Source organism: Micrasema longulum, unplaced genomic scaffold (genome assembly GCF_059751315.1).
Source record: "Micrasema longulum isolate JH-2025_06_02 unplaced genomic scaffold, ASM5975131v1 h1tg000163l, whole genome shotgun sequence".
In the NCBI taxonomy this organism is placed as follows: Eukaryota; Metazoa; Arthropoda; class Insecta; order Trichoptera; family Brachycentridae; genus Micrasema; species Micrasema longulum.
The window spans coordinates 2773341-2787094 of NW_028277368.1; the positions used below are offsets into that span (position 1 = coordinate 2773341).

The window sequence follows — 13754 nt, forward strand, 5'->3', positions numbered from 1 at the left end:
AAGAATATAAGTTTTGTTTGAATGTATATAATAAAAACTAGTGTTAATTATATAAGTTTATGATGTTTTATAATTAGAATGTATTTGAAAAAATTAATTGAAACCATAATAGGGACCGCTGGTTGGTAGTTCCATCGACAGCTATGTCCTCCGGGCCCGAGGTAATTAAGTGATTTTCTGAAAGCAAAATTCCTGGCAGTTAATTATTATCGATTAATTTCATTGTTTTTATTTTAATGTATACAATAATAGGGAATGAACGTGTGTGAGCTGATCGTTTAATATTATTTTATGGGGGCAATTCATTACGCGGTTTATTTCAAAAATTTCAAGTTTATCTAATTTTTCGTCTTTGCTGCATGTGTGAAGGAATTGAAAATTTGTATTTTTATCAATAACATGATTTGACTCAATAAGTTTATTTAAAAAAATATATAAATAAAAGTGGAATAAGACTATATACGTATTTTTATTATTATAATTAAAATGCAGTTCCACCAAGAAATGTCAGTGGAAAAACTCAATATATTAATATGGTTAAGGTATATAATGGGATTTGCATGGCAGTGTAATTTATGTCCTCATACAAAAAATGGACGTTTTGAATACGCGTCACCTTTGTGAACAATGACAAGGGCCTGCTTGAAATACCAAAATAATTATATAGATTAGCATGAAACAGTCGGCTATTGAATGTTACATGCTACAAAATTCAACCCCTCGGGTGTCACGGAATCGGTCCTTCGAGCTTCGATTCATCGGCTCTGCAGGCCTCCGTTGTTTAATATTTCAGGCACCTAGAAACATCGCCTCCTAGAGTCTAAAATTTTATTTTTATTTTGAGCAAACGAAATGTAATGAAGATAATTCTGTCACTCAAAAAAATACTCCCAAAACCACACAATACAAATAAATTTGTTAAATGTCTACGCAAAAAGTTCGGTTAGTAGGCGATCAAAATTGAACAGTCAAGAATCTGAAATTGTAAATAATAAGTCAGCTGGCTAGTAAATTTGGCCCTTTGAGCCTCATTTATTCAACCCAGCGGGTGGGCCTCAATGAATCTATCATTTTTGCTTCAATAAAAAAGAAAAAAATACCTGGTTGAAAATGCAAGTATTACATTTAAGAGAAAAAAAAAAATATTCTTGTGACTCGTTTGAAAGTGAAGGGTAACTATTATCAGTTTAAAAAATATGTATTTATTTCATTTAAGAGCGATGTGATCTCTAAGACGAATGTGTGCAAAATCAATGTATGACAGGGTTACGAATGATGAAATCAGGCGAGAGTGTAAATCTGAGTCAAGTAATTGATAAGATTGAGAAAGGGTCTCTGAGATGGCTTGGTTACGTAGAATGAATATACGACGAAAGAATGGTAAAACAAGTATATGAATGGTAACGTGAGACGAGGACAACCAAGAAAGACGTAACATGATCAGCTAAATTGTCATATTTGGAAAAAAATGACATATTTTGTGTATTTTAGTTCTTTTAAATTCTATCCTATTGTTTTTAAAATTCAATTTATTAATTACTTTTTACGGGCGGGTTATGAATTTACTATCAAAATACCCGCAGCGTCCGTGGAAAAACACAAGAATGTTTAATGTAATATGTATTACAGAAACGTGGTAGTTGGATGGGCGAAAAAAAACACTTACCATGGTATACTAAAGCACTAATTAAAATCATTTAAAAAAATCAAAAATCCACAAAAATTGAAAAAATATAACTGTGCTGCAGATTATTAAACGCTACTAAGATCCCGTCAAAAGCCTGTAAATAAAACTTGTTTTGACAAATCCGTAGAAAATAAAGAGACTTTGCTGAAGACCAATCCAAAAGTTTTGTGGTCATTTTCAAATTTTAAAAGATCTAATAACAAAACCTTACCTAGAATAATGCACTGTGGAGGTGATTCTGTTAGTGACGGCATGTCTATTTGCAATAAATTCAATAATTATTTTAATTCTGTTTATATACTCGACTTCAAAAAAAACTTTTTGAAACACTGTAAAATGAAATATTTGTCAGTGTGTAATAAGTTTATGTTCCTTTTATTATGTTTATTTTATTATAATATCAAAATTATGAATTGGTCAACTATATTATGAAAATCCCTCTCTTTCACTCTACTTCCTCATCCCTTAACCTTCTTACGAGCTCTTTTTTTTCTCATGTCTTATATAATATATTTTTTTTCACTTTACTGTGTAACATGTTCTCTCATTATATTTGTGAAAAACTTTAACTGGATGTATGTTCTATTTTTTATGTTTTGTATTCTTATATAACAACTGTTGTTTTTCCTTAATTAATAAAAATAAAATAAAAGGCATAAAAATAGGGACTTTTGTCAGTAGTAGGAGAATCTTGCTTTTAAAAACCTCGTAGGATAACATGGAACAGGTCAACATTCAGAGCGACGTTGTTTAGCATGGCGGTAGCCCTTCCAACAGGTATAGCCATCGTTTTGTATTCTTATATAACAACTGTAGTTTTTTCTTAATACAATAAATATAACAAACAAATAAAATAAAAAATAAATCAAAATCTTAAGTCTGGTCATGTCAAAAGCAGGCAGAACAGAAGGGCATGTATGACAAGATGTATGAATGTGGAAGAAGCTTGGAATGTATGCCAGGATAGACGTGTGTGACGGTCCTTTCTATCTGCCTACCCCTACGGGGAAGTGGCGTGATGGAAGTAGTAGTAGTGGCACCTGTAATGGTTAATAAGTAAAAAAGGTCAACACATGTTTTGAACCTTTCTAGACAATTCGGAAACTTTTCGGCTTCTTTAATTTGTACTATTCACTCTGAACTTACTGGCATATTTATATTTCGGAGTAAGTATAGCCCCGTCATGAGCCAATAAAAGCTAATACGGGAAAAAATTATGCAAAAAATAAATAAAACGCGTCACCATTAAGGCCAGCGACCGGGTCTGCATTAATAAGAAGGATGATATATAAAGAGATATTGTATTTATATAAACGCATTACGTTTTTACGTGCGGTAGAAAAAAAGCAAAGAAGGCGTGGTTGGCATCACATTTCATTTTGCTCTGGTTTCCTGTTGTATATTTTCTGCAAAATAAAATACAAATTTACTATTTGTGATGGTCCATTTACGAACGTGCGTATATTTTTATTGTGTTTTTTCTATTACGGTTTTATTTGGGTCTGGGTAAATCTTAAAAATATTACTAAAAAAAATGAATAATACATTGGGTATGATAAAATATTATTTGTTTTATACATCATAAAATACAAATGATTATCATTCCCAGGATTCATGGATTCAGAACAATTCAATTCGGGTCTAAAATAATATTAACATTTAACAAAAAAGCACGTTCAAAGAACCAAAACAAATTGAACGCCTTTATTTCTAAACATATAACAATAAGATATATTAACCAAAATTCTGTCAGCTTCGTGGTGTAATGGTCAGCGCGTTTGCCTATTATGTAAGGGGTCACGGGTTCGATTCCCAACATGGTTGATATGCAATATTTATTTGAAAGGGTGTTTTTACACAAGATAGTCCCTGAACTGGTACCTGAAACGTTAGATTGATTATCTTGCATTAATGTAACAAAAATGATCAAGATGCGCTACGATTGGTGTACCAATGCATGCCTTATGCACCATTAGATCCGGAAAGGGAATGATGATGATGATTAACCAAAAAACTTTTCTTGCACTTTCATCTTCTTAAATAATAATAGAAAAACGCCTTCAAGAATGATGGAAGTGGTGTAAATCTAGAACTAAGGGAGATAAGGTCGTTAACATCACATGCTATGCAGACGATGCAACCAACGGTAAAGGTATCCAACGGAAGATCTATTCGCTGAGTTAAATATATTTGATGTAAGACAATTGTTTGTGAGGTGCCTACTACTTAAATTTTGAGATAAAATAAGTGAGGTTAAAAGAACCCAACAAAATATAAACACTCGTTCAGCAACACAAATTAACTGTATTGTCCCATTTGTGTCAACCGCCTTTGGTAAAAAGCAACATAATGTAATTGCTCCAAAAATATTTAATGATTTATTTCCATATATAAAAGACTCAAAATGTAAAACAAATTTTTAAATAAAAATAACTGCACTTGTAAATAGTGTAGCGAGATTTAAAAAAAATAATATATGTAGATCAATAAACGTAATACTTTCTATAATTAGTACACATATTGTTTTTATTTTTATGTATTTTAAAACTTTTTATTTGTTTTTTGTTAGATACTATATTATTTATGTTTAAGTAACATGTATTCTTGGCATATATATGTACTTTATATTTGTATAGTAACGATTATTAATTTCTAACATTTGATTGGCTAGGCATTTATAATTAAGTAGTTTTAGTTTTTCTTTTTGATGTTATTGTTTTATTAGTATAGGACTACTTATGCTCTATAGATAAGAAATCTCTAACTTAGAACATGCTGAGCCATGTTAGCACTCCGTTTTTATTTTACATTAATTAGTTTTATATAGATTCCCTGTTATTAAGTATGTATACTATTTTTATGTAACAAATTTACAAAATAAAAAAAGTGGCTGTTGCAATTCGTGATGATAAGAAAATATCTATTTCAGTTAGAAAAACAAAAAGAGGAATTATTTTTAATATTTAGGTTTTAAAATCTCGAGCCACAGCGTTTTTAAACTTTTAAGCCTGGGCAGCATAATATTTACAGAGCCCATTGAAAAATACCGAGAAATGTAACTTTTTCTGTGTAAATTATATTATTTGAGGGATTTTATCTAAATATTCATTTATTCTCCTAGCTAAGCTATATTGGCTAGTTTTACGTATAACGTTTAGCGAATCAATCAATATTTTGTCTGCTTCAATCGGACGAAAATTACAATTTCGTGTGTAAATTGAACCGGAAACCTGAACGAGCATTTACGACCCTTGGCTACTTTCACATAAAAATTCTGAAATATGATATCGAGTGAAGATAAGTCCACCTCGTAGTGTTGTGGTTAATGCGTATGATAAAAATGCTTGAGGTTCCGGGTTCGATTTCTAGCAAGTTTGCCGTATAGGATTTATTTATAAGGTGGTTGTAATGGAATATTTCACAGTTTCTAGACTGGCACCTGAAGCGTTAAATTGACTACGTTACATTAAGATATTACAACAGAGATGAAGAACATTTAAGAGGAGGTAATACAGAAGTCTAGGCATGTACAGGGCCTATGGCCTGTCATTGGCTGGTTTAAGTATCCACTTTACACACTTTGTAACATTCACCATTGTGCCCATATTTGAACATCTATATTCCTTCGATTCTTTCATCTGTTGATGTTTGTGAAGTTAAAGAGCTGAAACCTTTATTTATGCGGATCAGATTCATCTAATTTAATTATTTCACCTACATACTAGGCAACGCCTGAAAATGTTAATTTTTCAATTTCAATACTTCTTCATGGACCAGGTGGATTTATCAACAATATTTTGAGTTTGTCCAAATTTTTGTAGGCAAGGACTGGATTTACCGTAATTTAATACATATTAATTATATTTGGATAATTTATGTAGCGCCATTTTTGTGAAAACCCTCTCTGATATAGATACCCTGCATATGTGTTACATATGCAGTGCCCTATGCCTTGGTGGGTGTTGATAGAGAAATTGTGACGATATAATATTTTCTTCTTTTTATGGTAGGTCTTCATATTTATTTATTTATTTATTTATTTATTTATTCACACTCTTTATCAAAATACAATTCCATATATTTCAGTAGTATTGCTATCAAACAAAGAAATAGCTCTGATTTCTTATTTCCGAGTTGGAGCTGATGATGAAGAAAGTCCTCTTTGTGAAAAGACAAGCCTGATTAAGTTCAACAAACACTTGAAGATGAACATGTCAAAAGTCAGAGATTAATCTTCGTGCGTACGTAATATGAAAGTAGAGGACATTAAATTTTGTAATTCTAAGGTTGTTCAATAATCTATCGAAAATCTTTGTTAACATGGAAGATCCTTAGTACTAAAACTATAAAGTAAATATGTTTAAAGGTCTAAATTGGTTGCAACAGAGACAAGAAATTTTTTTGAGAAAGGAATATCGAAGTTTACGCATTGACAGGGTATAAAGCCTGTCGTTGGCTGGTTTATGTTGCCACTTCACTCACCGAGTAACATTCACCATTTTGCCTATGTTTAAACATCCACATTTCCTCTACTCTTCCATCTGTTGATTTTTTAAAAAGTACATTCCAACAAATTAAGATTTAAATAACTCCCCTGGGAGGTAATCCAGCCTGTCTACAAACATTTGGACACACATGAAACGTTGATGTTTAGAGGCAAAAAATTAATTTATTTTACATTTAGGTATGTTTATATTATATGACAATGTTTATGAGTAGAATGAACCCGTTTTAAAAATTTGTGTTCCACCGACAAGTCTCTAGACTATGTGGGTAAAAAAATAGACTATTTTATTGAATAATGAGCTGAGATCATGGGCTAGAAAACAGAGCGTGATGCTCTGGCAAAAAATACCTGATCAGCACCATACGAACGAATTTATAAAAGGGTACTAGTAAAGTTTTCCCTTTAACCTAATAAAGCTCAGCCCAAATCAAGTGACGATTATCACTAGAGCTCGCTCAGGGCATTGCAGATTGAACAAACACCTTGCTAGAATTAACTTTTCCAAAATTTCTAGATGAAGGTTCTGCAGTGGAGATGAAGAAACACATAAACACATAATATGTGAATGTGATGCTTTACATTATAAAATGAGCCTCATCCTCCGGGGATGTTAAAGAACTCGTCCCCTATCTATGTAATAGCCCGATATTTTACGGATATGGAGGGGTAGATATAGTAAAATGTTAACTCTCGCCTTCCAAGCTCTTTATAGACCTGAGCTTGGAAGGCGAGAACTATTCACGAGGACCTGTCACAATACATTTTCACAGGTTGTAGTGACGTCAGAAGCTTGCATAGCACTGATCCTCACCTCTAAGAATAAGAATAATGTCATTAAATGTAATAAGTAAACCCTCTTCTGCAGCACTGAAAGTAAATGGCAGCGAGATCTGTACGCAAGACAAGACAGATTGAAGTAACTGGGTAAAATTTATGATATTCAGGTTACACTGTCAAGGGGAATAGTACCAAATAGCATAATCCACGAGGCGAAACATATGGGCAGAAGTGTATATTTTTAAAATTCTGTAATGTCCTGCTGGTAAAACAACTACACATTGACTGTAGAACATTTTGTTGATCCGAAATTAAAAAAAAAAATTTCCCACGCTCACAAAAATATATTAAAAACTAAGGGTTCCCCGGTCGTTCCCCGAATTACAAATTTCTTCGGAGAACGATAATTAAATAGCTTTTTTCCAAGGTTGTTCAATCATCTCCCGCCAACCATCATTAGCATTGAAAATCATCAATTTGAGAGAAAAAAAAACTAAAAAAATGTCCGCTTAATACTTTAAAGTGAAAAGGTAAAAAATAAATGTACTGCATAAATATAATATAAACCCGTGTAAAATAAACCTGTCCTAAAATTTCTGTCCCACCGAAAAGTAATTGAAATTCGAAATACCAAATAAACGCAGTTTTGCAGGATCGAAACTAAAAAAGTTGTGTTCTTTTCTCTCTACCCTTACGAAAAAACAGCTTGATTGTTTTTTAATATTTTTGTTGACATCGTACGTTATCATTATTATATAGGGTTTAAAACGAATAATTAGAAAAAATAATGTCTTTTATTTCAATTGATTGATTCAATTGCTTGTTGAAAGATGCCGCGACATGAACGTAGATGTATATGCATTAGAGTGGGCCGATAATACATTATCGGAAGTTTTTTTTTTTTTAGATATCAAAATGAAAGGGGTCTAAAAATTTGTCTTTTGGATTGCATTGAACGTAAAAATTAATTAAAAAAAAATTCCATACTACTTTTGGCCCTCAACAGAAGTTGGAAGTTTATAACTGTCTGAACATTTTTTAATTATCTATATTGATAAAATTATTTTTTTGTTCGTAAATATATAACATAATCACATTACAAATCCGAACACGTTTTAAAACTACCGAAATGCAAAAAAATTACACTCCGCAGAACTGATTCCGTTGAGCGCCTGACAAAAATTGACGAAAACAATAACACATTAAAACATTGCTACCCATTTATTACAAAACAAAGTGCAACTCGCGCCCTTGGATGCTTATATAATAAGATTTAATGCAGATTATACAATTTAATGAAGAAATTGTGATACTATCGGCTCCTACATGCTGTGAAAATCCCTTTTAAAATCCCACTCCCGTGAATAATAATGAGCTCAAACGAATTCACTCGTGTTCAAGGCTACTAATAAATGTCATTATCTTATCGTGCTTGATAAAAATGGACCCCAAATTGCATTAAGGTGTTCCATCCAAGTGCATTTTACAATGTTACATACATATAAGAGAGAAATATTAAACTTTCTTAACTAATGGATAACCATAATTTCTTTAGAAATATTTTACATTAATGAATTGATTAACGTTAAGATCAACATTAATGATTGATTAACGAATGTTAACTTGAGTTTTCTTAATGACATTTCTTCGTGGAACTACATTTTCATAATAATAATAAAAATACGTATATCCAATTTTATTTATATATTTTTTCACCATAGCAAAATATATGTGTTTTTCATTATTACCCATATAATTTCAAAATTTTAAATAAAAGTTCAGTAACACAAAATTCGTATTTTTATTTTTATGATTTTATAAATTGAACAATATAAGAATATAAAAAATTTAAGAAAATATAAATTGAGCTCGTACCCATTTTGAAATTTATTTATTTTATTTTATTCATACAAATACATAGATATTACAAAAAAAATATTATAACGTATCCCAAACTTGATGAGGACAGAGGCCCTGTGTTGAGTTGGAACACTACATAATGGAAAGCTGAATAAGGATTTGAAATTTCACGTCGATATAACGTTAACATCTAATTTTATACCTAAAAAGTCCGAGAAAAAATTGAAACAAAAACGACATTTTGGATATTGGTTGGTTTATATTTGACGTCGCTACACTTACCGTTTAAAAGTTCGAATCTGAGGAAAATTAGACTCGAAAATAGCACTGTTAATTTAGAATCCGAATTTCACTTTGCTATAACCTTTCGTTTCGTAAGAGTTCCTGTGACGGACTAACAATCATATTCGTATTTTCAATTTCATAATATAGATTATAAATGTTCGTGTTTCCAGGATACTACCTTAAACTATCAACATGCTAATTAAATTATAATTGATTGTTACAGGTAAGATTTCAAATACTTCCAAGAGCCTGAGAGTTTAAGGCCAAGAATGTTTATAAGGTAAGTTCTGTATTTTTACTTTCTAATAAATAACTCATTTATGTTTCTTGTATATGTTTTTATTTTGAAATAAACAGACTGTATTTATATTAAATACATAGAAAAAATAAACTGTAATAATCACATTTATTGCACAATGAGTTTGTCTGGGTTATTATTCTGTAATTCGTTTGCACTCTTTTTCGACGTTTCGGATCACACGCGTCCATCATCAGCTGTAATACAATCTGAAATACAATCTGAAATACCTAAAAAGAAAGTGAACAACACGAGGCTTAATAAATCAGAAAAAAATCGAAGAAATTTTGGGTTTTTTAAGTTTATTTTTTTAACAGGAATAACCCGCTTAGACTTTATTTATAGGCTTGTCAGCAAATGGAATAGAGGGGGTAATAAAAAATACACCACAGAACCTAGAACAATTGAGAAAAAAATCTTTCTTTGATTTTTTTCTTGCAACTGGCGAGAATCGAACCCGCCACGCCAGTTTCACAGTTGGCCGTCTTACCAACTGCGCCACGACGCCTTTCTTATTATTTTTCGTTATTTGGGTTTTATTCAAACTTGGAAATGAAATGAAATTTTCTAAATTACTTTGTCGCCAAACCAAAAACAAATTTATTACAAACTCTTCAAAATTCTTCTAACACATTATTCGGCTTATTTCTGTCATATCAAAATACCCTAGTGAAATTTGAAAACCTTTTCAACTATTGCGGAATCCCTGAAAAAGCTTTTTTCTCGTTATCCTTGTCAATCAATAAAATAACATTGATTTAATATCCTTTAAACCATGTATTAATAAATTCTGGCATTATTGGATTTTCAATAAAAGAAATGATTATCCGGAAATAGTAAAATCGATATGTCTATTGAAATATAAAGTTATTTTATCATAATAAGCTAAATTCATATGTGTTGTATTTCTTGTATAATAACTGATGTTAATAAAAGCCGTTTGATCCAAATTAATAGTAACATCTCAAATAACTCTTTTGCTCGGGTGTTTATGAAAATATACACAAAATTAAAGATTTATTTACACACGTAGGTACTTACCGAAATTAAAAAGCGGGGAGTTATTATTTAATTGTTGGTACCCCGAAATACATTTTTTTTTATTTCTGTTTATGTAAGTAGTTGATATTACACAGAAAAGTTCGTTTTTGTTAGTTTGACGGCTGTTTTATTTGTTTTCAAAGCAAATTGTTGTGGTTACTTTAAATTATATTTTTGCACAGTTTATACAAATATCACATATATTTGATTGTCGTAAAATAAAACATGTTTGTTGAATTTACTAGGCAATTTCTGAAAATCTCACTCGCATCAATAAAGGTTTTAGCTCGTTTATTATGTGTTGATACGGTAAAGCGAGATAAGTCAACAAATAAACATTAATATATTCCTTGACTTAACTCTCTTTACCTTATCGACACCGAATTGACGAACTAAAACCTTTATTAATGCGGTTGAGATTTTCAGAAATTGCCTAGTAAATTCATCATATTATATTACTCCAATCAAATATACGTGATATTTGTATAAACTGTGTAAAAATATAATTTAAAGGAACCACAACAATTCGCTCTGAAAGCAAATAAAACAGCCGTCAAACTAACAAAAACGATTTTTTCTGTGTAACGTCAACTACTTATATAAACAGAAATAAATAGAAACGTATTTCGGGGTACCAGCAATAAAAAAATATCTTGCCGCGTTTTAATTTTGGTAAGTACCTGCGTGAGTAAATAAATCTTTTATTTTGTGTATATTTTAATAAATACCCGGGCAGAAGGGTTATTATATCAACACCAAATTGATTTCTCAAAAATCAACAGATGGAAGAAATGTGGATGTAGAAACAAAGGCAGAATGGAAATTATTACATTGTGTGTAAAATGGCGACTTAAATAGCCAGCCAATAACAGATCACAAGCTTGTAAATCTTTTCCGTTTCTTTCAAATTTCTTTGGTGCACTATTTTTTTTGTTTTTTTGTTAAGTGATAGTAAATTAATAACAATAATAATGATTTATTAACAATACATAATAATTCCTAAAATCTTTTATACTTTTGTGGTAAAAGATTTTTCTGGATTATTTATTCTGTAGTCAAGTAGGCAAAAATGAGAAATTTCGACACCTTCTTCTGTTCGCGTTCAATCGAGAGGCTAAAACTGCCAAAGCTGCAAAATTTGCGTAGTGTACGGTGAAGATTCAATTAATGATTGATTATTTTGTTGTAAAATAATGAAGGAGAATACATTTTTTTTATTGTGTCCTCCAAAACAGGCACCGTGGCGCCATGACACAGATAACTGTCTAGGTTAACTGTGATTCCCACCAGTTGCAAAAAAAAAATCCAAGATTTGTTTTCGCTCAATTAATCTTGGTATTGTGGTGTATATTTCATTACCTCTTTCCATTTCCCCTATTTCCTACCTGATAAAAAGCCTCCAAATAGAGGTTTAGCGAGTAATTTCTTTAAAAAAATTTTTTTTCTTTAAAAAGACCACTTTGAAATAAAATAACTTGTAAGTAAAGCTTAAATAATAGAAAAAAGTTAAGAAAACCGATTCAAAAAGTAAAAAAAGCGTTACGAGATATGACTTAATAATAAATTATGAAAGGTAGACCTATAGGTAATAAATTACCGTTAAATTCCCTTACATATCTTTATAATTTGTGTTATTATACTCGTATATCCCAAACCATATTGTACCGCCTGCATATGCAAGAATGATTATAATATCCTAAATCTAAAAAAAGCGCTTTCCAAAAAAATGTTCTTAAGAAAAGGTGTTTTTTGATGAATAAATTACACGAAATAATTCGACGACTACGTATTTTAATAACCACAATTATTTTTCGAATCGAGCCATAATTTTCCGCGCTAAAAAGCTTGCGCAGTGCCGCCTTCCGGACCACGCAGAAAGCGTTCTGTACGAGGCGTTGACAAACCTATCTTTCTACGTAGCCGTCAGTAGCCGAATTCCTCGTAGCCGGGTGGCCGTGCGGTCCGATCCGTAGAGATACCAGTCGAACAAAAATAATGACAGTTAAACGTCAAAATTAACAATAGATACGATCAAAATATCACAATCTTTCAAACGTAGAATTAAAGTAGATACGCCCATAGATATACTCTGAAAACTAAAGTTCCCTACACACAATAGTTTCAGAAATACAAACGTTCATGAATAGGTTCGCATTGCATTGTGAGTTGTTGGGCCTCTGTTTCAAAATGACATGTAATATAAGAATGACATTGTTTAAGTGAAGCTTTTTCTCGTTTGTGACACGTTTCAAGTGCTGTGAAGTGTTTTGAAGAGTCGGAATTATCTTACTTTGAAAAGTAGATTAAATTATTATTAATTGTAAAAGAATATTGAATTATTAAATAAGCATAATACTTCTTGTAGTGATTTTTATTAGATTTTAAACTAAATAAATTATTACATAATAAATAACGATTTCTTCGAATGGAGTACAAGCGTGAATTTTGCGTAAGTATATAAATTTAAAAATATTTTTGTTATGATTATTATTAATACATTTTGCATTTTCAAAACATGTATATTTTTTCTGATAAAAGATTTGTAAGTCGTGAATGTATTCTCTGTAAAGAAATATAATGTGTAAGCTTATTAAATTGCTATTATTTCCCGCAAAGTTTGGTTCATTTGACTTGATAACACTAAAATATTTCGATTTAAATTTTATTGACTTCCAAAAATTTTATATTCAATTATTAAAAATACTTTCTTCTGAAAAAATTTGCTTTTTTTTTGGAAAAAAAGAACAACAATATAAGAATATTACAAATAAAAATATAAATGTTGGAACAGAGAGGGAAGAAACTTTTGAATAGGGAATATGGAATCCTAGTCTTTTACAGGGTTTGTGACCTGTCATTGTGTCATGTGCCGGTTTACGTGGCTACTTTACATACTATTTAACATTCCCTATTCCGCCTATGTTAAAAAATCCATATTTCTTCATGAATTAATGTGGATTTTAAACATAGGTAGAATGGTATTTGTTTCACAGTGTGTGAAATTTCCACTTCAACCAGGCGATGATAGATTATCAGCCCTGTAAATGCCTAGAATTCCATATATCCCTTCTCAAAAATGTTTTCCCTCTGTGTTGCAACAGACATAGATCTCAATTACTTCCAAGGGAGGAGATCCAGCCTGTCTTCAAACAATTGGACATACTCAAAATATTGTTGATAAAAACATTATATCAAAATTAAAATAATTGCTTGTTATGTATGTTGCAAAAAAAATAATAGTGTCACCTGAAAACATACTAACCGCTTTGATTCCTTTTAAGTTACATTACGACTACCTT

At 30.9% G+C, this 13754-nt stretch overlaps 1 protein-coding gene across 2 annotated transcripts in view; it reads left to right on the top strand.

Moving 5' to 3' along the window:
• The window catches only part of LOC148284062 (peripheral plasma membrane protein CASK-like), a 431540-nt gene that overhangs the window by 313822 nt on the left and 103964 nt on the right, over positions 1-13754 (top strand). The window contains exon 11 of one of the 2 annotated variants that reach the window (XM_088242794.1): positions 9340-9690. The exons of the other annotated variant lie outside the window; for it this stretch is intronic. Within the exon in view, the coding sequence (XP_088098920.1) occupies positions 9340-9369 (30 nt within the window). The 3' untranslated portion in view covers positions 9370-9690. Of the gene's footprint in view, positions 1-9339; positions 9691-13754 lie in introns of those variants that run through there. 2 annotated transcript variants of the gene reach the window in all.